Source organism: Trachypithecus francoisi, unplaced genomic scaffold (assembly GCF_009764315.1).
Source record: "Trachypithecus francoisi isolate TF-2019V2 unplaced genomic scaffold, Tfra_2.0 Lachesis_group5, whole genome shotgun sequence".
Classification (NCBI taxonomy): Eukaryota; Metazoa; Chordata; class Mammalia; order Primates; family Cercopithecidae; genus Trachypithecus; species Trachypithecus francoisi.
This window is the reverse complement of record NW_022681470.1, coordinates 95906877-95930368: the sequence shown is the minus strand read 5'-3', so window position 1 is coordinate 95930368 and position 23492 is coordinate 95906877. Positions and strand designations below refer to the sequence as shown.

General features: G+C 41.4%; 2 protein-coding genes and 1 long non-coding RNA gene across 4 annotated transcripts; all 3 read left to right on the top strand.

Annotated features, from left to right (window-relative positions):
* Positions 1-9095: 9095 nt before the first annotated feature.
* LOC117075637 lies at positions 9096-11153 on the top strand. The gene is made up of 2 exons (XR_004434072.1): positions 9096-9157; positions 10534-11153. It is a non-coding gene; the product is annotated as an uncharacterized LOC117075637 (long non-coding RNA).
* Positions 11154-11703: 550 nt separating this feature from the next.
* LOC117075636 (late cornified envelope protein 1C) lies at positions 11704-12347 on the top strand. The gene has a single exon (XM_033198170.1). It carries the CDS (start codon positions 11709-11711, stop codon positions 12063-12065), a length of 357 nt encoding a protein of 118 aa, XP_033054061.1. The 5' UTR covers positions 11704-11708; the 3' UTR covers positions 12066-12347.
* Positions 12348-21208: 8861 nt separating this feature from the next.
* LCE6A (late cornified envelope 6A) lies at positions 21209-23010 on the top strand. 2 transcript variants are annotated; one of them, XM_033197225.1, is made up of 2 exons: positions 21209-21241; positions 22294-23010. In XM_033197225.1, the coding sequence occupies exon 2, from the start codon at positions 22315-22317 to the stop codon at positions 22555-22557; it is 243 nt and encodes an 80-aa protein (XP_033053116.1). In that variant the 5' UTR covers positions 21209-21241; positions 22294-22314; the 3' UTR covers positions 22558-23010. The 2 variants fall into 2 exon arrangements, with proteins under 2 accessions (XP_033053116.1, XP_033053115.1); XM_033197224.1 differs by lacking the exon at positions 21209-21241 and adding an exon at positions 21616-21699.
* Positions 23011-23492: the final 482 nt, after the last annotated feature.

Below are 23492 nucleotides of genomic sequence, written 5' to 3'. Positions count from 1 at the left end.
ATAGAAGCCTTTAGAACTGCTTCCACCTGGGAAAATAATGAACCAAAAGCAACACCATATTACTGCAGATATTGGTGCCATTATCAAGGACTTGAAAGATACAGAGATGATAGTTCTCACCACATCCCTGTTCAACTCACCTATTTAACTTGTTCAGAAAATAGTTGAATCTTGAAGAATGAAATTGGGTGTCTATGGATTGATTTATGTTTCCCCAGAATCCATATATTGAAGTCGTAACTTCCAGTATGGCTATATTTGGAGCCAGGGCCCTTAGGAAGGTGATAAAGTCATGAGTGTCGGGCCCTCATCTCATAGGGCTTGTGCCCTTGTAAGAAGAGAGATAGATGCCAGAGATTTCCTTTTAGCCATGTGAAGACACAGTGAGAGGGTAGCCATCTGTAAGCCAGAAAAGGAGCTCTCATCAGAAACCAAATCAACCGGCACCTTGACCTTGGTGGGCTTCCCAGCCTCCAGAACTACTAGAAATAAATTTCTATTATTTAAGCCACCTAATTTATAGTATTTTGTTATGACAGCTGGAGCAGACTAACACACTGAATTATTATAAGCCTAGCCAGGGGATGACTCCATTTACAGGTGTTGTACTAGATGTGGTATGTGCTTGAGCAAATTAGCACATACTCTATTACACAGCTATTGATCTGGATTTTTTTTTTTTCTTCTTACTTATTAGTAATGACTACCATAATCAGTTTGTTTTCAGCTGGCAAGGGCAGCAATACAACTTCACTGTCTTATCTGCCACTATGGCCACTTTGTTCATGAGCTCATTGGGAAATGACAGGAGAGGCTGGGGAAAGATTCTCACTGGTATCCACAGAATAGGTTATCCTGTCCACTTATTTATTAAAGTCTCTGCTAAGGTTATCGTTTAGTAAACATTCATATGCAACACAAATATCTTATATTTTTTGCTCATTTAAAGAGATCTCTGTACATACCTCTTTCCCTATTCTCCCTGAGTGGCTATTGTTCTCCTCATCCTGTCCTCTGCAGGTGGTGGCTTTAGAACTTCAGGAGCCAGTGGGACACTGTGGCTTGAATTGGGGTCAATAAGGGCAGGAGTGGGAAGGGACTTCCAACTCTGTCTGTCCTATGTCAATTGGCCTGAAGCAGCACTGCTTGTGACCAAGTCTGAAATGTCTTTTGTAAACACGGCTCCTTTGCTTCTGGTCCCCTTTAAGGCCCTGACTGGTCTCTCCATGCTCCTCTCCCTCTATAAGCGCCATCTGCTCCTCCTGACCTAGCTTCACCGGACATCCTTCCTCCTTCACACATGTATGCACATACGCATACATCACATGCAAATACACACACTTCCACACATGGACAGGTGCGCACGCACACATGCACACATTGATAATTCGTCTCAGGACCCCTCCCTATCACCTCTTCTTGCTTCTAGAGTGAAGTCCAGGCAGGGGACTCCCAGTTTTCTCACTAACTGTTTCTGAAATAAGTTTAGTTCAAGGCATATTTTTTGTGTAAAAATTACACTTGTATTAACCTTCCATTAAATCTTGTCTCTTTCTTCCTCTTCCATCTCCATTAAATTCTCTGCATTTTTTTCCAGAACACATTCCCTATACCACATTTCTGAAATTTTCACTCTACTTCTGTAAAACAGAGGCTTTCTACAGAACAATGCATGTGCTTCTTAAGTATTACATTTGGGACTCAGCAGAAAGCGTTTCCAAATTATTTTCTAAGGTTTACCATTCATGCTTCCCATGACACCCCATGTTCTTGCCGCACTGAACAACTCACCTTTGCACAGATATAACTTACTCTTGTATATCTTCATCCTTTTTTTTCTGAGAAGCTGTAAGTAGAATTTACTATCCATAGCTCCATATCCAGAATACTGTAAGTCTTCAATAAAGAGTAGCTTCTCTTGATATTTTATAAGTGTTGCCACTACTACTGCTACTACTCTTAGTATCACTACTAACTACTCTAATCACTACTTACTATTACTGTTAGCAGCTTTACTTGCTATTTCCTCTATCTGAAGTTCCTCCAAATCTCTCCTCACCATCTGGACATTTTGTAATTCTGTCCTTCTTTTAAGACTCACCTCAAATGTCATCCTTCTATGAAATCTTATCCAATTGTATGTTTTCTTAAACTGGTGCATGTTAAATAATCTGTCTACAACCTTCACATTGAGCAAGCTTAGCTTGGAGGATATAATGAAAATTACAGCTTTTTAAAAATTTAAAAATTTTTAAAGTAAAATTGTCCTTAAAATTTTACTCAGTGGGATGGTTTTCCGATTCCTAAATGAAAAGTTGAAAGGCCAACTGACTTTACAGCTCTTTCCAGGTAATGGAAAGTGATTTGTTACTTGAAATCACAAACCTGGGTCCATTGCAGTGGCTCATGCCTATAATCTCAGCTCTTCGGGAGGCCCAAGAGAGAGGATCACTTGAACCTAGGAGTTTCAGACCAGCCGGGACAATAAAGCAAGACCCCATCTCTAAAACAAAAAAATTACAAACTTGGTTTCAGTTCAGTAATGAAATATCCAGTCAGAAAAACAATATCAATGCCAAATTTGATTGGCTGATTGATTTTTTTTTTTTTTTTTTTTTTTTTTGAGACAGAGTCTCACTCTGTGCAGGCTGGAGTGCAGTGGTGCAATCATGGCTCGCTGCAACCTCAACCTCCTAGGTTCAAGCGATCCTCCCACCTCAGTCTACTGAGTAACTGGGACTACAGGCACACACCATCATGCAAGGCTGATTTTTGCATATTTTTTTTAAAGACAGGATTTTGCTGTGTTGTCCAGGGTGGTCTCAAACTCCTGGCCTCAAGGGATCTGCCTGCCTCAGCCTGCCAAATTGCTGGGATTATAGGCACGAGCCACTGCACCGGGCCTCAAATTTGATTGAATGGCATATTTGCCCGTGAACCCGCTCCAGTGGGTTGCCCCACCATACCAGAGAAAGGAAGCCTGGTCCTTCTACTCATTACCCACCTAATGTCTATCCTTCAGCTTTCTAAATATATTTTCTGAATGGAGAAAAAAGAAGAGGCTCAGTCTGACATGTAGGCGCAATTTCCTTCTGATACTAGAGCAACCAGAAAGCAGAATCTAATTTCTGACTTCTCCTCTCTTGGGCATTTTAGTGTCCCCTCTACCTATGAAGTGAGTGATGCCTCTCCAGGGTGAATTTCTCAAAATTCAGCCTTGGTTCCAGAATCTTCTCTTAGACAAGGGATGAATGGCTAAGAGCAGTTCGTCTTTCCAATGTGATCCACATCTGGTCTTAGAAAGCACTCATGCATCATTTGACCCACGCTTGCAGAGGAATTAGAAGCTTATCTTTGCTTAGATGACAAAACTGGTTTCATTTCCTCCAGATTTCCTGAGGGAAGAGTTGGGTCCTCATTCTATACATCCCCCATATCAGGGATTCACCTGCAGACTCCTCCCTGGGAAAGGCCAAAGAGGGCAGCATCCTAAACTTTTAGTCCTAGGAAATTCTCTTTCTTCCTTTTGTTTGCCAGAAATCTAGAAGATTTTTCTTATCCACCACAAGTCCCAATCTGATAAAATACTTTTCTGTAACTTTCACGTAATTAAACCCCAAACCTTGAGACTGGTGCAAATTTAAAACGAAAGAAAGAATGTAATAGTATATATACATATACACATATAAATGTATATACACACATATACGTATCTATGTATACACATACATGTATGTATACATATAAATACTATTAAATCTATATATATATGTATACAAAGATTTAAAATGTGATGATGCAGATGATGGTTATCAGTAGGGAAAAGACGGCTATTCAATACCTGGAGTTAGGGAATTTTGATAACTGAAAAGAAAATGTAAACCATCATTTAGTATTAGATGCCAAGACAAATTTCATGGGATTAAATATTTTGAGGAAATCAAATTACAAAGAAAGAAGTACTTGTAGCTAAATGTTTATCTTCTCTCAGGATTGAGAAAAACATTCTCAATATAAAAACAATTAAAGAAATTATAAAGAAAAATAGGCACAAATACATGCATATTAAATTAAATATTTTGCTAGAGAAGAAGAAAACAAAATTAAATCAAATAATTTTCTGAAATATTTTAATATATATGAAATATGATAGACTAATACCTTACTATATAAGTGTGTGTTAAATTTTACATATATATAAATTTCTTAAATAAAATATTTTATACAGATATAAACTTAAAAGGATTTCCTGATAAACACCCCATGCATGTATTTTGCACTCATATTAAGAAATAAATCATCATAAATATGATTGAAACCATCCCCTTATATATCCCTTCTACCTAGAGATATTCATTATTCTGTATTTTCTGTTTTTCCTTCCTGTGTAATGTATATACTTTCCTGTGCTTATTTATCCTTAACTTATAATTTATTTATAAGTCAAAAATATAACAATTCCTCTGTACTTAACTACACTTTATTTGTACTTAGCTATATTTAATTTATAACTTATTTCTATATTAATTATAATTTGTATTTTTAGTTTTCTGAAAGTGATCTACTCTGTGACTTTGAGACATTTATTTATGTTGATACAGGTGACTCAATTTCATTTCCATTTTTTCTCACCATTTTATAGCATTCCAGTGTAAGAATATTCATACTTTACTTATACTGAAATTGGGTACTTACCTTGTTTTCACTTTGTACTTCATGAAAAGTGCTTCTTTTTAACATTCTTACACATACCGTGGAAACTTGGCATCCGAGGCATAGACTTAACAAGAAGAATCAGCATGTCATTCAGTATATCTGCCTTCATCCTGAGTAGGTATTGCCAAACGACTCTTCAAAAGTTGTACTAAAGTACACTCCCTTCAGAGTATATGAAAATTTCTGTTATTCAACATCAATGAGAAGAATAAGTAGTGTGAATTTTTCATTCTCACCAAGATGATGGATATGAAATTATATATATACCATCATGGTTTTTTCTTGCTTTTCTCTGATTCCTAGCAAGGCTGAAAAGATTTTTCAAAAACGTATTGGTTATTGGTTATTCAGGTTTTCACTTCTGGAAATCAATTCTCATGTGTTTTCCTCATTTTTCCTTTGGGCCATTGCTTTCTTCTCACTGATTTGTAGGGTTCTTTATTTAGATACGAATTCACTGTCAATTATATGTGTTGCAAATATCTTTTCATAATCTGTATTTTCATCTTTTGTGATGTTTTCTGGTTAAAGAAAATTTAGTATAACCAAACTCATGGGGTTTTTTTTTGCTTGTAACGTGTTTGTCTCCGATGTGAACACATGTATATTATTTAGGAAATCCGTTCCATCCAAAGTCCATAAGGTTATTCTATCAAATCATTTTTGAAATTTTAAAATATATTTCTAAAGTTTTGTTTACTACATTAGATCTTTGATTTATGGAATTCATTTTAATTATATGGTGTGACGTAGAGGTATTTATTTACTTCCCAAATGAATGAACAGTTGGTATGGTATAATTTACTGAACTGATTACTCTTAACCCACTTTTCTGTAATCCTGCCTCTGACACATTTCAGGGGTTCATATATGAATGAATGATTTTTAGTTCCTTATAACCTGTCACATTGTTCCTTAATCAATAGCTCACAGTGTTAATGACAATTGTTTTATAATTGTGTTTGATGTTTTGTGAAATAAGTTTCCATGCCTTCTTATTCATGGTTATCCTTTCTATTCTTGGTCTCTTGCTATTTCACTCAAGTCCTAGAATCAGCTCATTAAGTTCCATTGAACTCCCTCTTGTGGTTTTTATTAGAATTACATGGAATCCACAGGTTGACCTGCAGAAAATTGACCTCTAAGACAATGTTTCTTTCAATCCATGGATATGACATGGCTTTCTATTCGTTGTGGTCTACTTTAATGCCTTTCAATACAATGTTGTAATTTTTTCAATTTGGTCATCTTTTAGAGATATTGATTCTTAGATGTCTCATATTTTTGTTACTGATGTCTATGGTTTTATTTTTAAATAACAATTTCTGATTGTTGGTGTATATGTGTTCTATAACATAACAGCTTCAGTCAGGATATATCTTTTTATGCCTAAATGTAGAACCACAAAATAATTTTAATTATTGCCGTATTGATGCCTGTTTTTTTTTTGAGACGGAGTCTCGCTCTGTCGCCCAGGCTGGAGTGCAATGGCCGGATCTCAGCTCACGGCAAGCTCCGCCTCCCGGGTTTACGCCATTCTCCTGCCTCAGCCTCCCCAGTAGCTGGGACTACAGGCGCCCGCCACCTCGCCCAGCTAATTTTTTGTATTTTTTAGTAGAGACGGGGTTTCACTAGGTTAGCCAGGATGGTCTCGATCTCCTGACCTCGTGATCCGCCCGTCTCGGCCTCCCAAAGTGCTGGGATTACAGGCTTGAGCCACCGCGCCCGGCCCCTTGATGCCTGTTTCTAAAGGCATTATTGCCTTTAGATGCCTGTTTCATAATTTAATACCCTAAGTATTAAAAATAAGTACTTAGTAGTAAGCGTTTCCAGCTTACCTTATTACAATATGATAGTTAACACTTTTGAGTATTTAGATTTTCACATTGTTACAATAATCTCCACAAAATGAAAGCCTGAAAATTGGAATCATTTGGTCAAAATATATGTACATTCTACATTTTAATTATTTTAACTCACCAGTAAATATTACCTGAATGAATCAATAATCAGTTTGCCTTTCAGAAAGGTATTCCATCCAGAGTAACTTTTCCCTCCCATATCCACCCTTGGTTTGTAAAATTTTTAAATCTTTGCCTATTTAATATGAATGCATAAATTCCACAGAGAAAAATCAAATGTAAATTTTTATACATGTATTTTTCATCTAAAAATTTACCATTTTGCATTGCCTGCTTATCTCTTTTGTCCATTTTTTTCATGAAATTTTTTCTTATTAATTTGTAAAGTATATTTGTATGTCCACAGTGTTGATCTTATTCCTGGGATATGTGATGTAATTTCCTCTCAGTTGGTCACTTCTCTTTCAGGAGTGTTTACATGTTGCTCTTTCCCACGTGAAGTTTTTATTCAGAAGTAAATAAACATCACATTTTCCTTTTGTAACATGGTTTTGGGAGCCACCAAGCATAGGAAATAACGAACTATCCTTTTCTATTTTAAGAGTGTTATTTAATAATGTGTGTTACAAAAAAGGATCTAATGGGTGAAAAAAAAACCCATTAGCATACTACGTGCTGATTCCAAAGTATAAAGTACAATACCACTCAGTACGAAGTTCAGGTGATTCTTTAAAAATTGAGCATTTCCAAAAATGTGTTAATTAATAACCAGTTTACAGATGGACATAGAAACAATTAGAAAAAAAAGTATTACAGTCATTCCTACAAATTTATAATGTGGGACATAATGCTTTACTGTTTTTTTTTTTTTTTTTTTTTTGAGATGGAGTCTCCCTCTGTCCCCCAGGCTGGAGTGCAGCAGTGCGATCTCTGCTCACTGCAAGCTCCGCCTACCGGGTTCATGCCATTCTCCTGCCTCAGCCTCCCGACTAGCTGGGACTACAGGCACCCGCCACAGCGCCTGGCTAATTTTTTGTGTTTTTAGTAGAGACGGGGTTTCACCGTGGTCTCGATCTCCTGACCTTATGATCCGCCCGCCTCGGCCTCCCAAAGTGCTGGGATTACAGGCGTGAGCCACCGCGCCCGGCCAATGCTTTACTTTTGATTTGCCTCATAACTACATTCTAGATCTCAGCCGTGTCCACTTCCAAGTCTTGGTAACAGAAGACCTAAAAAGCTAGTCACTTGCTTAATAAAAATTTTATGAAATTTAAGTCATTGACATCACACAATTAAGGCAAGCAGACCAATCTTTATGAGTTTCAAACATGCTGCCAACTTACCATCCAGATCTAAATCAGACTGATTGACACATTGTGTACCACATCACCAGAGGCATGGATCATGTGATCCCTCAGGCCAAGTATCCTAAGAATCAGTGAGCTCTGCTTCTGAGTAAGACTTACCTATGAGCCAAGGTATTGATATCCTGACCACTCCCTTATAACGAAGCTTTTTGTAACAACCTGAGCAGGAAAAGAAGAGTCACACTCAGGCAACATAGGTACAGATCTCTGCAGGATGACACATCCTCAGCACGTACGTTTGCATGTTCCAGGTTCTTATGCTGATAGCCTAAGTCACGTGGAATAACTGTTCATCAACTCTATAGTGCCATGCAAATGTTGGCTTCATGCCTGATCAAAAAATAAATGTGTGTATATGTGTGTGTATATATATACACTTTTAGAAATAATGATGATAACTTGTAGTATGCATAACATGTGCAAGGAACAGTTCTATGAGCTTTAATTATGTTATCTCATTTAATACTCCTAACAAACTCATGAAAGGGAGGTTATTAAAATTCCCATTTTACAGTCAAGGAAACTGAGGCAGTGAGATTAAATAGTTTGTCCTATATTATATAAGCAGTATCAGAGCTAGGATTCGTCCTCAAGATGTCTGGCTCCAAAGCCCCAAAGCTAACTTCCAAGTACTTTCTCCAAGCTCAAGCTGATTCTCAGAGACAGATCTACTTTGAACGTGTGCTCCACACAATGCACACCTAATGCACACACCATACTTAGAAACACACACACACACACGCGCGTAAACAATTCCCAGTGACAAAGCGGTGGGACACACATGAAAAAGCTAAGAGTCTTCTGTGTTTCTTTGTGCAAACCTGGATGCCTGGAGCTCATAAATTAACATTGCTAGAGGAAGAAGGAGAACATTTGGGGGACCACACTTCAAGAGCGAGAACTGAGAGGTAGGCACCTCTAAGAGCGTAAGGTGCCAGGTGGTGGTAGGAATTCACTCCCACCCCATTTCTAAGTCATATTCCACACTAGGAACAGCTCCCTTGCGCCCCGTGGAGAAAAGCAGATGAGGAGCTGCCAGTCATTCCCTGTCACAGGACCCATGTGGGTGTCAGGAGACAGATCCTTTCATGCCCGGGCCCTGTCTCACAGCTGGAGGCAGAGCCCAGGCCAAGATAAAAGGGCTCATGGCCAGAGCACCCCATCCACTCACCTCCTGAGGTGCTGAAGGACCCTGTGCTGCCTGTGACCTCGGTAAGTGTCCACTGGGAAAAGGAGCAGGGGCTTCCACAGAGGGATGCCCAGACCATGGCAGGAGGGAAGGCCAAGCAGGGCTTTGTTGGGGAAGGGTAGCTGGATTAGAAGAGGTAGAGAATGTCTAGAAATGCTGATGGAGTTCAAGCTGTGGGGCAGGAGAGATGGGAAGAAGATGGATGGCTTGTATGTCTGTGCTTCATGTTCTAATCCAAATTAGTTCTGTATATTTTTTAGTGTCTCCCATTGCAGATAAGTTAAAACAAACTTTCCTTTCAGAGAGTAGATCTTAGCAACTCAACTGTGTCTCTTCCCCAAAGTCTGTACTGGGATTATAGTGGTTCTCAAATAATGGAGACCAGAGACCAGAGGAAGCATATTTGGAGCTTGATAAACACAGAGATACATGGCCCTTACACTTTCATCAGGAGTCAATTGGTCAGGAGTGGTGTCTAGGCATCTGATTGGATGCCTTAATGTTGAATAGCAAGTAACAAGTTGAAATTTGTGGTTGCCAGGGTAGCAGATGGAGGAGTCTGTGGGTTCTAAGAGGGAACTTCTCTAGGCCTGGGTTCACCAGACGGGGAAATCTAGGGTCACGTGTCAGCTTGCTGCAATTAGCTTTAGACCTCATTTCTCCATTTATAATATGATTTGGGATAGCCAACTCACATAATGACCCTTTGCAATTCTGACTATAATATATTGTGTGTTTGTGACAACTAAATACAGCCATCTGGGAAGCTCCTCCAAAAGGGAATCTTTATTTTTATTTTGTTATTTTATTTCATTTATTTTGAGACAAAGTGTCATTCTACAGCCCAGACTGTAGTGCAGGGGCGAGATCTTGGCTCACGGCAGCACTGGCCTCCTGGGCTCACACGATCCTCCAGCCTCTGCCTCCTAAGTAGTTGGGACTACAGCTGCATGCCACCATACCCAGCTAATTTTTTTTTTCTTAAGAGATAGGGTTTTCTTGTTTATCTTTTAGAAAGCAGAACTGCAGGTTTAAATTGGCTCCCAGATTGCACATTTTCAGAATTCTGAGTGGTGCAGAAGGTCAGACTTCAGTGAGATTCTGTGAATGTCAAATTGCCTTGTCCATTTAAAGGACATTAATTTTGGGCAAGTTTGTTAATACCGTTGTCCTCATTATCTTGCTTGGTTAAAATAAGATAATCTATTTCTATTTTATAAAAACATCCTGATGATCCTATAAGACACTGTGAAAGCATCTGACAAAAAATTTTAGAGATAATTTCTCTCTGACTTATTTGAACAGGTTTTAAAAATGTAGCAAAAATAAATGATGGTAAAAAAGGCAATAAGGGTGGTCTCTGTGCCTGGCTCTAATTTGCTGTTTGACTCTCTTTCAGTTCCTGAACACCCACCGCAGAGATGTCCTGCCAGCAGAGCCAGCAGCAGTGCCAGCCCCCTCCCAAGTGCACCCCCAAGTGCCCCACCCAGAAGTGCCCCCCTAAGTGCCCTCCAGTCTCTTCTTGCTGCAGTGTCAGCTCCGGAGGCTGCTGTGGCTCCAGCTCTGGGGGCTGCTGCAGTTCTGGGGGAGGTGGCTGCTGTCTGAGCCACCACAGGCGCCGCAGGTCCCACTGCCGCAGACCCCAGAGCTCTGGCTGCTGCAGCCAGCCCTCAGGAGGCTCCAGCTGCTGTGGAGGGGGCAGTGGCCAGCAATCTGGAGGCTGCTGCTGAAGTGGACCCTGAGCCTAGAAGAGTGGAATCCAGGACAGCAAACTGCCAAGGACATCCCCCTTCTCCTCCTAGGCCTGCCTGAGAGGCTCACAGGTCCAAGGGAAAGCTCTGAACTTGCCAAGAGCATATCTTCTCTCTGGAGTCCAGAACTCAGATCCTCTCTTGGATCTCCATTCACTGGTCTTGGACTTCACCTTTGTGGCTACCCTCCCACCCTCTGTCTAAGCCCCTAGCTCACTCCATGTCGTTTGCTGTGTGTATCTGCTGATTAAAGCAATGAAACAAGGAATCCGCTCAGTGTCTTGTTCTATGAGGACCCTATTCTCTGTGAGTGACTCTTGTTCTCTTCACCCTGTCCTCTGCAGGTGGTGGCCTTGGAACTTCAGGGGACAGTGGGGCACTCTGGAGTGAATTGGGGTTAATGGGGGCAGGAGTGGGAAGGGACTATTGCTCCCACTCTGTCTGTCCTATGTCAACTGGTCTGAAGCAGCATTGCTTCTGACCAACTCTGAACTGTCTCTTATATACACAGCTTCTTTGTCTTTGGTCCCCTTCAAGGGCCTGACTAGTCTCTCTATGCTTCTCTTTCTCTGTGAGTGCAGTCTGCTCCTCCTGACCTAGCCCCACCAACATCCTTCCTCCCTCACACACATACGTGTGTGCACACACACATCACATGCAAAAACGCACACTTCTGCACAACTCCAGGTGCACACACAAACATGCACACACACACATGCACACACATGCATGTATATACCTGGATAAAAAAGAAAAATATAATAAATAAACAAATGAAATAAAAGAGAACAAAACCCATGAATATATTTTGAAAACTGCCGAGATGTCCTGCCAGCAGAGCCAGCAGCAGTGCCAGCCCCCTCCCAAGTGCACTCCCAAGTGCACTCCCAAGTGCCCCACTCCTAAGTGTCCCCCAAAGTGTCCCCCTAAGTGCCCTCCAGTCTCTTCCTGCTGCAGTGTCAGCTCCAGAGGCTGCTGTGGCTCCAGCTCTGGGGGCTGCTGTGGCTCCAGCTCTGGGGGCTGCTGCAGTTCTGGGGGTGGCGGCTGCTGCCTGAGCCACCACAGGCGCCGCAGATCCCACTGCCACAGACCCCAGCGCTCTGACTGCTGCAGCCCGCCCTCAGGGGGCTCCAGTTGCTGTGGAGGGGGCAGTGGCCAGCACTCTGGAGGCTGCTGCTGAAGTGGACTCTGCACCTAGAAGAGTAGAGTTGGGTGAAATGAGTGGTCAAACATTTCCTCCTCACCCTTCTCCTCCTGGGCCTGTGCGAGTGGCTGAGACGCCCCCGTGAAGGCTCTGAGCTCTGGCCTAGAGGATCCCTCTGCCTTGGGATCCAGAAACTTGATTCTTTGCCCACAAACCTATCTGCTGCCCCTGACACCAACTGTGTTGTCTACTCTGGGATCCCAAACCACAAATTCACTTTCCAGCTCATTTCCTGCAGTTTCAAGTGAAACAATAAAGCAAAAAATCGTCTTGCCACTTATTCTGGACTGTTCCTTGCCTGTTTGTGTCTCCAATATTTTTTTCACTGCTCTTTAATTTCCTGCTGCCTGGAAGCTTTGGAAACCAAAGATGTGCTAGTCACATGGCTAAAGGTAGGGAGGAGGGAAGAGAAAAACATCTCTGGCTCCTACTCTGACACCTTATGTCAGAGGAATCACTACATGGCTCTGCCTGTGCCCACCCTCCTGGTGTTTCAGGAACACAAAGCCTTGTGCTTTGGACTTTCTTCAGGGTGCTACTCAGTCTCCAGGGTGTGGCAGGGAGACAGATGTGCACTCCATCCTTTCATCCATCTACCCCTCCTTGCCTTTACAATACTGCCCACTCACTCCCAAATTTCATTCTCTTTCAGTAAAAAAAAAATTAGAAAATTATACATAAACTTTCTGCAAATAGACCATGAATCTTAGACTATTCTAACTATAAGTATACATAGAACATGTGGTAAATATGATTTGACAAAACTTAAAAATCCATAGAAAAGGAGTCAGTATGTTAAAAATCAATGGCTTTCTTTTCTCTCCCAGAGTCCCCAGTCCAATCTTTCCAGTCAAACATTTCATCTCTGTATTTTGTAAAGAAGTCCTGATTTTTCATCAATTTTTTTTCAATTACAAATTTTACATGGGATTGAATATTTGTTTTTTCAACTGTTTTTGTGTGTATTATGACTCAATAATTTTACTATGAACTGGATAAGTGGGCAATACCCTGCACTGATTTTTTTAATCTTGAAAACCCCCGGTGTCTGGCAGATCAGACAGCAAGAACATGTAGGAATAATCTGATGTGCACCTCACAAATGCTGTGATTAATATGACCCCTAGATGTCCCTGTGGCTTTCGTCAGTCACCCGAGGGACATCCAGTACACTGATTCTCTGCCGTGTATCTGCTTCTTGACTATTCCGGGAGACTAGATGAGGGATATATTCCCTTTCGCTTCAGTAACAAGAAGGAGCTAAAGCACTGCATATATTGGGTGACTCCTCCAAAGAATTCAACTAGCATATTAATGAGTATGGAGCTGATTGGTGGCCAAAGTGACAGACGATACCATTCCCCAGAAAGGAAATAATGTTCCAGTTGCGACCAGACACATGCTAAGGTCCAGGTTTCTCTCTCCCAACTTGGACTGCATGCTCCCTAAGGACAGGTGCTATGTAGCCATCTCAGACCAGAGTTCCATGAAAGCCAAGACTGTGTTTTCCCATAAGGTCATAAAGATTTCTTGTATATTTTCTTCTATAACTTTTATTGTTTTAGCCCCTCAGTTCTGTTCTTGATCCATTTTGAGTTAAATGTTTGTAATGTTATAAGATAAGGGTCAATTTTATTATTTTGCTTGTGGTTTTCCAGTTGCCCTAGCATTATTTGTTGAAAGACTATTGCTTCCTCAGTGAAACCGTCAAATTTTTGGCACCCTTGTCAAAAAATCTTTAACCATCAATTTATGGTTTATTTTTGACACTCAATTCACTTCCATTGTTCTTTGTGTGTAGCTTTAGTTGACAGTTTTGTTTTGATTCTTGTTTTTTGTTTTTCTTCTCAGCATTTTGAAAATGCCATTCCAATGCCTCTGGCTTCCATTGATTAAAAATAAGCTATAAATATTATCGAGATTTTCTTGTAAGTGATGAGTCATTTTTCTTTCACTGTTTTCAGGAGTTTCTCTTTGCCATTATTCCCCAATAGTTTTACTCTGATGTCTCTAAATGTGAATCTTTTTGTGTGTCTCATACTTTGAGTTTCTTGATCCTATTAAATGGATTGTTTTTCATCAAATTTAGTACATTTTACATCATTATTTTTGTATTTTTTTCATTTTCTGTTCCTTTTCTCTATCTACTCCTTCTTGTACTCCTATCACACATATGTTGGTGTGTATATATCCCAAAGTTTTCTGAGGCTCTGCCTACTTTTCGTCATTACTTTTTTCTCAGTGTTATTTAGATCACTTAATCGCTATTGATCTATCTCATTTGCTGATTCTGTCTTCTGACGGTTCAATATATTGTTGAATTTTTCATTTCAATTATTTTACTTTTCAGCTGTAGAATTTCAAGTTAATTCTTTAAAATATTTCTACCTGTTTATTGACATTCTTTATTTTATAAACATTACCATACCTTCCTTTACTTATTTTTTTTTTTTTTTTGAGACGGAGTCTTGCGCTGTCGCCCAGGCTGGAATGCAGTGGCCGGATCTCAGCTCACTGCAAGCTCTGCCTCCCAGGTTTACGCCATTCTCCTGCCTCAGCCTCCGGGTAGCTGGGACTACAGGCGCCCGCCACTGCGCCCGGCTAGTTTTTTGTATTTTTTTAGTAGAGACGGGGTTTCACGGTGTTAGCCAGGATGGTCTCGATCTCCTGACCTCGCGATCCGCCCGTCTCGGCCTCCCAAAGTGCTGGGATTACAGGCTTGAGCCACCGTGCCTGGCTCCTTTACTTATTTAAATATATTTTCCTATAATTCTTTAAAAGTGGTTACCATGGCTACTTTGGAATTTTCGTTTATTAAGTCCAGCCTTTGGGCCCTCTCCCAGGAAGTTTCTGTTTACTGCTTCTTTTCCTGTGTAAGGGTCATACTTTCTAGTTTATTTGCATGTATCATATGTTTTTTCTTTAAAAGTGGTTATTTTAGATATTAGAAAGTAGCAACTCTGTGTAACGGTCCTCCTCTCCCTTCAAGGTGTGCTGTTGCTTGTTTATTTGTTTAAATATTTAGATAGACTGTATTAGTATAGTCTATTTCTCCCCAAGTGTGATGTCTCTGATGTCACTCCTCAGGGGACTCAACTCCGGGCTTGCTCACAGTTACCTTGAATGACAGTCAGTTTAGTAGAACTCTCTTTGGTTGTCTCTTCGATGATTTCTCTGTTAAGCTCTCTCTGTTGGCATCACACACAACTGTTTGGCTTCACTAATTGCTGACAGATTGCTTTATTATTTTTGATAATGTCGTGGAACATAAATTGCTTCATAATTGAAGCTGATTAAGTCTAGGCCCCTTTGCAAGGGCAGTGTTTGAGGCCAGGTTTGAAATTTGTTCTAAACCCAGGAAGACTCTACTTAGCCCTCACTTTCCTTGGTTTTCTCTGGTAAACAAGCTGCCCAATGGGTTAGCGTATTACTCTTATGACTTAACAGCCTCCTCTTAAATGCTTGCCAACAAAGGCTCTCCTATTTACCAAAGTGCCTTTAGGCTGTCCCCATACTCTTTTCCAAATATAGTCAGTTCCTTTGGTGAGAACTTTAGAGTTCTCTGGGTTTTCTGGCCTTCCTCTTCCCTGGACAAATTCTCTTAGCCACTGCTTTTGAGCTGAGGGCAAATATCTCCTGGAGCTCACTGCTGATTAATGAGCAGAGCACTTTAATGGGGTGGCAACTACTATTCTTCTAGGATTGCTTCTCCCACCATTGATCCTCCACCCTACAAGTGAGCTGGGACAAAGGCCTTTGGTGTCCCAATATTCTTGCCCTGCTGCACCTGAGGTAGAGTGACTGCCTGCACCATGAGTGGGAGATGGCAGAGTAAGAAAGCCCCCAATCTCTTAGAGTCACCCTCCTGAAATTTAGTCTCTGTACCACAGAACTAGGGAAAGAAGTGTAAGAAATGTTGGCAGCGTCCTCTTTTGTAGGGACATGGATGCAGCTGGAAACCATCATTCTTAGCAAACTATCACAAGAACAGAAAACCAAACACCGAATGTTCTCACTTATAGGTGGGAACTGAACGATGAGATCACTTGGACTCCGGAAGGGGAACATCACACATCGGGACCTATCATGGGGAGGGGGGAGGGGGAGGGATTGCATTGGGAGTTATACCTGATATAAATGACAAATTGATGGGTGCTGACGAGTTGATGGGTGCAGCACACCAACATGGCGCAAATATACATATGTAACAAACCTGCACGTTATGCACATGTACCCTAGAACTTAAAGTATAATAAAAAAAAAAAAGAAAGAAATGTTGGCAGCCTCCCCATCACAGGAAGATACTAGAGGCCTTCAATTTGGAGTTAAAGGGGGATGGAGCCTTATCTCATTGATTGCATCTTCTAAGAGTGGAGTTACCATCATGCCCAGCTGGAAGAGATTAGGGAGGGTGTAAGTAGTGATTCAAGTACCACAGACTCTTGCTATTGTTACTATGATTTAGTAGATTTTCTTGAATAAAAGTGTTTTAATTTGCTGTATACCCTTAGGACAATTTGCAAAGGACAATTGCAAAATTACTTTTCAAGTCTTAATTGTTTTGCTAGGAGAAGGGTCCAGGGAGCTCTTCATGCCATTGTTCTGAAAGTCCTCCCTAAACGGATTTTTTATTTAAATTGTCTTAGGTTTTCTATGAGGCTTTTAAAAAATACTCTGAATTGAGATTTTATGTATTTATAGATTTCTTTTATAATTTAGTCTCTAAAAGTTTTTAAATATAGAGTTGTGAACAAACTAAGCTGTGGACACAGTTTTAACTATTTTCTTCTAAGTCTTAGAAGCTTTCTCTTCTCTTTCTTTGGATGGTGAGAAAGAGAAAAAAAGAGACTCATCTCATGAAGAAAACACTACAGTAAGCTCTTCTTTTGCCAATGACAATTTATTCTATTGAAATGGAAACTAAACCACTTATACCCAAAGTTCTACATCAGGGGCATCCAATCTTTTGACTTCCTTGGACCACATTGGAAGAAGAAAAATTGTCTTGGGCCACATAAAATACATTAATACTAACAATAGATGATGGGCTAAAAAAAAAAAAAAAAAAATCACAGGCTGGGCGTGGTGGCTCACACCTGTAATCCCAGAACTTTGGGAGGCCAAGGCAGGTGGATCACGAGGTCAGGAGATCGAAACCATCCTGGCTAACACGGTGAAACCCCATCTCTACTAAAAGTACAAAAACTTAGCTGGGCGTGGTGGCGGGTGCCTGTAGTCACAGCTACTAGGGAGGCTGAGGCAGGAGAATGGCGTGAACCCAGGAGGTGGAGCTTGCAGTGAACGGAGATGGCTACACTGCACTCCAGCCTGGGCGACAGAGCAAGACTCCGAAAAAAAAAAAATCACAAAATGTTTCATAATGTTTTAAGAAGGTTTGCCAGTTTGTGATGGGTCGCATTCAAAGGCGTCCTGGGTCACATGGGGCCCACAGGAGTTGAACAAGCTTGGCCTAGATTAACAAGCCAGTTCTCGTGATATTATAGTCTTGAGTACAAGTCGGGATAATTGGTGGTTTGGATACCATCCTACCTGGAGGAAAAAGGTAGGACCAGATCTCTTGACCCTTCTTCCTAACAAAACATGAGCAGGACTGGGTTCTAAAATAAGAAGTGCCTGTAGAAAACATGATATAGATTTCTTGAACACGCTCCTCAAACTAAATTCTTTGGCACAGTCTAAGTAAAAATATACAATAGTGTTCGGGAAATATAGTTGAAGTGTCCACAGTGTGATGTGGACAATCCCAACCTCACTGTAAGTGTCTGATTTTGTCATGGCCGGAGTCTATATTTCATCAGAATTAACTGACTCAGTACATAACATTTGAAAAGCATTCTGTAAACTAAAATTCTTTGCAAATGTCTGTGATGGGGATTTTTAAAAACTTAATAATTAACAAACCTAATAACTGGTAACTGTAATGAACCATTGTGCAAACTGAAATGAGACATGAGATATACAGGTCATAGCCCCATGTTCAAGGCATTAATAATATCACATACAAGTACAATTGTTTATGATAATAAATTATATGTATAGTAAGACATAAATGCTCTGAAAGATTTTTTCAGCCAGGCATTGTCTAGAAATTCATTACAGAGAACACGGGATTTGGACTGGCACTTGGAAGTATTCTCAGAAGAGGAATCAAGAAAGACAAGAAGCAAGACAGAAAGAAAGAGAGAAAGAGAAAGAAAGAAAGAAAGAAAGAAAGAAAGAAGAAAGAAAGAAAGAAAGAGAGAGAAGGAAGGAAGGAGGGAGGGAGGGAGGGAGGGAGGAGGAAGGAAGGAAGAAGGAAGGAAGGAAGGAAAGAAGAAAGAAAGAAGAAAGAAAGAAAGAAGAAGAAAGAAAGAAAAAAGAAAGAAAGAAAGAAAGAAAGAAGAAAGAAAGAGAAAGAAAGAAAGAAGGAAGGAAGGAGGGAGGGAGGGAGGGAGGGAGGAAGGAAGGAAGAAGGAAGGAAGAAGGAAGAAGGAAGGAAAGAAGAAGAAAGAAAGAAAGAAAGAGAGAAAGAAAGAAAGAAAGAAAGGAAGGAAGGAAGAAGGAAGGAAGGAAGAAAGGAAGACAGGCAGGCTGAGTAAATAAAAGGAGGAAGACAAAGAGATAGAGAGGGAAAGGGAGGAAGAAAGATAGGGAGAGACAGACAGACATCAGACAGGATAAAAGCCAGTTCACCATACAATAAATCCATCCATTCAGCAGAGGAGGAGACATAATGAAAGGAAGTTCCAGAAGTTAAGCATAAAGTGATGGGATAGGTTCAAGTATACACAGGGACTTGAATGCTGGCTAAAGGAATTTAGATTTATCCTGAAGACATCAGAGTGTTCTGGAAGAACATTTAACAGGGCAATTATTCATTAAAAACACAAAGCAAAATAAAAGAGATTTTAAAAATATATTTGAGGAGTTACTTCAGGAATAGCCAAATGATTTGGGATATCTGAAAGAAATTGACTGAAGAGAAACCCAGACACTTGGGAAGCCGAGCAACTTCATTTGAGGCTGGGGACCTGAAGATATCTGCTGCTCAGAGAAACAGTCTCATGAATGGAGACCAGGAATGAGATGGGATTATTCTCAGAGATCGGCTCCTGTCTTCAGACCAGGTTGGGACTCCGATAATGGTGGGAGCCACATCACTTGAGAAACTACCATTCTAATTGGATACATTTAAAAGGACTAGTTCTGTTCTCAGGCTACAACTACAATTAGCCTATTTACCCATCTTTCACTTACAATCTTGTGTTACCTTTTAATTTGTCTGTATTCCCTCTAGAGTGAAAGCTTTGAAACATGATATAGACATCTTATTCTTTCTTGTATCCAGTACATAGTTGGGACTTAATAAACATCAAATCACAGAATTACACTCATAGACACAATCTGAACCAGGAAGAGAAGTGGAGTGGGATTAGAATAAGAACATTACATTTCTGTGGTCCTGATTTAAAACTGGCTGGACTTGTAAGCCTATCTGGAAGACAGTGCAGCTGAGGGGCCTCAAACAGGCTAACTTTATGAGCTAGGCAAATCTAGATGCTGAACACACGCCATCCTATATGTGATGAAATTCACTGTACTGAAAAGGAGGGGGCTTAGAAATTTTTGTGGGCAATTTATTATGGGAGGTGGTCTGGGAGAGATATAGAGGAGGCAGGAAGTGTAGTTTGCCTAGGGCAGGGCCCTCAGAAAGAACCCTCAGCCCTAGGTAGAGACAGTAAGTTGGGTACTTGCTAGTTAGCCTCAAAGAAATGCATTTGTGATGTATGAGGTCTCTGAAGCATGTGTTTAAGTGGTGCAGGTCTTGGGTGGGGAAAAGGAGCAACTGGCGCATTGAGACCAAAGTTACTTTGCCTCCCTACTAATGCTTAGTGCAAGGGAAGCACTTCTGAGGTGCAATCAGAGTTAGTTCTGGTGTCTGAGGGAAGAAAAGAGGAGAAAGAGAAGGAGAGCGAAGAAGGAGAAGGAAGTAAAGGAAGATGGGGTCTTTCCCTGAGGCTGTTTAAATCAGGAACTCTCTCTCCAGGGCTCTGCTCTAACAGGGTGAGTGAGGTTTCATACCATTCTCCCACCTGCTGTTTCACTCACAAAGATCTTCTCTTTCTCCATCCAAACTGCATCTCAAAGTTTTCCCAGATGAAGCAATTGAGACCTGATGATCCTGCCCTGCTGGATTTTGGGATCCTACAGCTGCTCCTTTTCTGGCCTTGTCTATTTTCCACCCTGGTCTTCATACCTTCTCCCACACCCCAACCCTACTCGCCTTTGTCCTATACATGATTTGAAGTACTTTGAGGATTGCCCCTACAATCAGAATGTTCCTTGCAATTGCTCATCTTTTTATTTACCCGACTGTTTCCTGAACAGCTACTATGTGTCAGGCATCAGGAATACAGAGGCAGGTGAGGTGCAGTCTTGAACAGCAGGGAGTTCCATCAGTGCCTTTTAACTTAGCTGTGCACACCAGGAGCAATTCTGTGATGGAAGCATCCAGAGGTGAGGGACTGTATTTAGATGAGAATGTTCCCAGTTTAAGCACTGCCAAAAGATGATGATCTCAATTTTCATGAAAGGTGAAGAACTTTTCACTCTGTGGAAGGCTTTTCCATAATGTCCCTTGATAATTCTAAGAAGAGCTCCCCTTTTGCATTTAAGAGACAGCAGGTATGTGAAGGTTTTACTTTCCACCCTCTGCTCAGCCTATTGTGTAAGGTGAGGTCCATGCATAGAGTTCCCTGTAGTATTTATGAAAGGGTGTTCACAAATGCCTTAGGGGAGAATGATGGAAACAAGAAGTCAAGGTCTGATCCACAAAACAAAATGAGTTGGGCTTTATTTTCTTCCTATTTTTTTTCTCCTGAAACACAAAGTCTTTTCTAATGGTTCATAGACTGTTTCATTCAACAAATGCTAATGAGCATTTTCTTTGTCAGGGACAACATCAGGCTCTAGGAATGCAGAAGTGATAAAGGCAAGGTCCCTGTCATCAAATAACAGTTTAATAGATGAAATAGGATATGTATCTTGGTCACAAGACCCAAAGCAATAGTAAAGGTTATAAGATATATCTATAAAGGTCAGAGGATGAAGGACTCAGATGTAGTTGGAGCACTGGGCCAATCTCCACAGAGGTGATGACACGGAATGGGATGCTGACAGTCATGGATGATGGGTGGGGAGTAGACAAGAAGGGTCTTCCTCAGACACTGGGGGTTGTTGAACCTGATTTTTCCCTCCAATCCTACATAGAATTCAACAGCAGCTGCAACCCGCCCAAACCCCCAAAGACATCATCCAGACTTAGGCAGTGTACCCCACTTCTATGTAGGCCAACCTGAAGGCCCCAGCCTTCTGCTTACTTACCTACCTGCAGATGCCTTTGAACCACATCCCAGCTACATGTAGCTGAGGAATCTAACACTGGAAATTGTGAAATATCCAGATCAATCATCCGCTCCATGGCTGTCCTCCAATGACATGTGGCCTGGAGGCTTCAGCTGGAGGATATATAAAAGAGCCTCTTACTTCCTGGAAACACAAGGCCTCCAGACTCCTCCTGGGATAACTTGTCCACACATCTTCCACTAGGGTAAGGCTACTTCTGGCTGAAGAGATACTTGGATGTAGCTCATGTGCTGCTAAGGCAGTACTGATCTCTCCTCTTGTCTCTTCCCAGGGAGCTGAAAAGCCAGGTAGGAGATGCTTGGGGTAGAAAGAAGGGAAGGGAAGAGGATCCCTGCAAAAGAAAGACCCCAAATCATCTAACATGAGAGAAAGCCATAGAAGTTAGAGGGCCAGAAAAGCAGAGATGGGACAGTCAGACTTAGGAGTTTGGGGACAGAATAAGACTAGGTAGAGAAAGAGAAGAGACTTGGCTCTCCTTTGCACTTGACTAGGTGGACATTGGGCTGGGAAAAGCAAACTGTCAGCTCAACTAAGTACAATTTGTCTTTTTTTTTTTTTTAAAGGAAGCATATATCATCAACATGGTTATTAGTAAGTGAGTCCCCTGGGAAGACTTACTCCGCAAATATTTAGTCCTTTCAAGTCCGTTCTTCTTCTCCTGAGATGGAGTTCAGTGGGTTGCAAATGCTGGACTCCATTTTTGACAGCTCCAGTTCATGGAGGACAGAAACAGAAGCCCATGCTGCCTGGGTCCCTGATATAACTATTTCTCTTCCAGATTCGACCTGGTAGCCAAGCAATGTCACAGCAGAAGCAGCAATCTTGGAAGCCTCCAAATGTTCCCAAATGCTCCCCTCCCCAAAGATCAAACTCCTGCCTGGCTCCCTGCTCGACTCCTTGTGGTGGTCCCCATTCAGAAGGCTGTCATTCCAGTTCCCAAAGGCCTAAGGTTCAGAAGCCTAGGAGGGCTCGTCGAAAGCCACGCTGCCTAAGTGGGGGCACAACCTACCACTGCAAAGAGGAAGAGTGTGAAGGCTACTGAGCCCAGAAGAGTTGAGGCACAGATGCAGTTGCTCTTTCCCTACCCCACCTTTGGGTATATATAATTCCCCTTGGAGAGCCAGGCCCTCAACCTCTCATTTGGGCTGAGAAACTCTTCCTGATCCCCAGCTCCAGAGAGGCGAGAACTAGGCTGAGCCACGCTGCTACTGCTCTCGTCCACTTGCCTCTTCAGCACAGCAACAGTAAAGCTGCTTTACTTGGAGCCCTGACTTCTGTGAGTTCTTGAGACCCCTGCTCAAATGTGCTGAGACCCCCGCCTCAACCCAAGTGCATGGTGCTTCTCCTCCTTCCTCTTAAGGCAGCTGATGGTATTTTAAAGAAGCAGATGCTTTTGGGATTTATGCCCCAGTTTCCAGCAGCCTCACAGCCATCAACCCATGTCATTGCATGATTCTAGCACCAAAGACTACAATAAACATATGTTGAGCACCTACTGTGTACTGGCCTCCATGTTTACACATGTAAGTGGGAAATTTGTCCCTGCTCTAGAAGGCTAATTATCCAGTAGGAGATGCAATGGACAGTGGATTAGTAAATATCATTTTAAGCTGATTAACTTACTCATTTTTATCTCTCAATTTGTGTTCAAAAGAACTTAAAGCACAAATTTAAAAAGTACCTTAGGTCAAAGACAGCAGACAGAGGAGACCCATTCTGATGGTGTGGATCAAAGGTGGTTTCCCAGGCCTTGGAAGGAAAGAGAGTATCCCACTTGGGAGTGGAGAGAAGAAGCTCCCTGGGGCAGGAAGCATTTAAACAAGACCTCTAAAGATAGCCGACTTCGGTGCTAGGAGGTGGAGTGAGGAGGAAAGTTCATCCAGGTGGAAGATCCAGCATAAACAAATGCATAACAAGGGCGATACTTGCCAATGGTGTGAATTTCAATGTGACTGTAGTGCCAGGTGTGAGATGAGA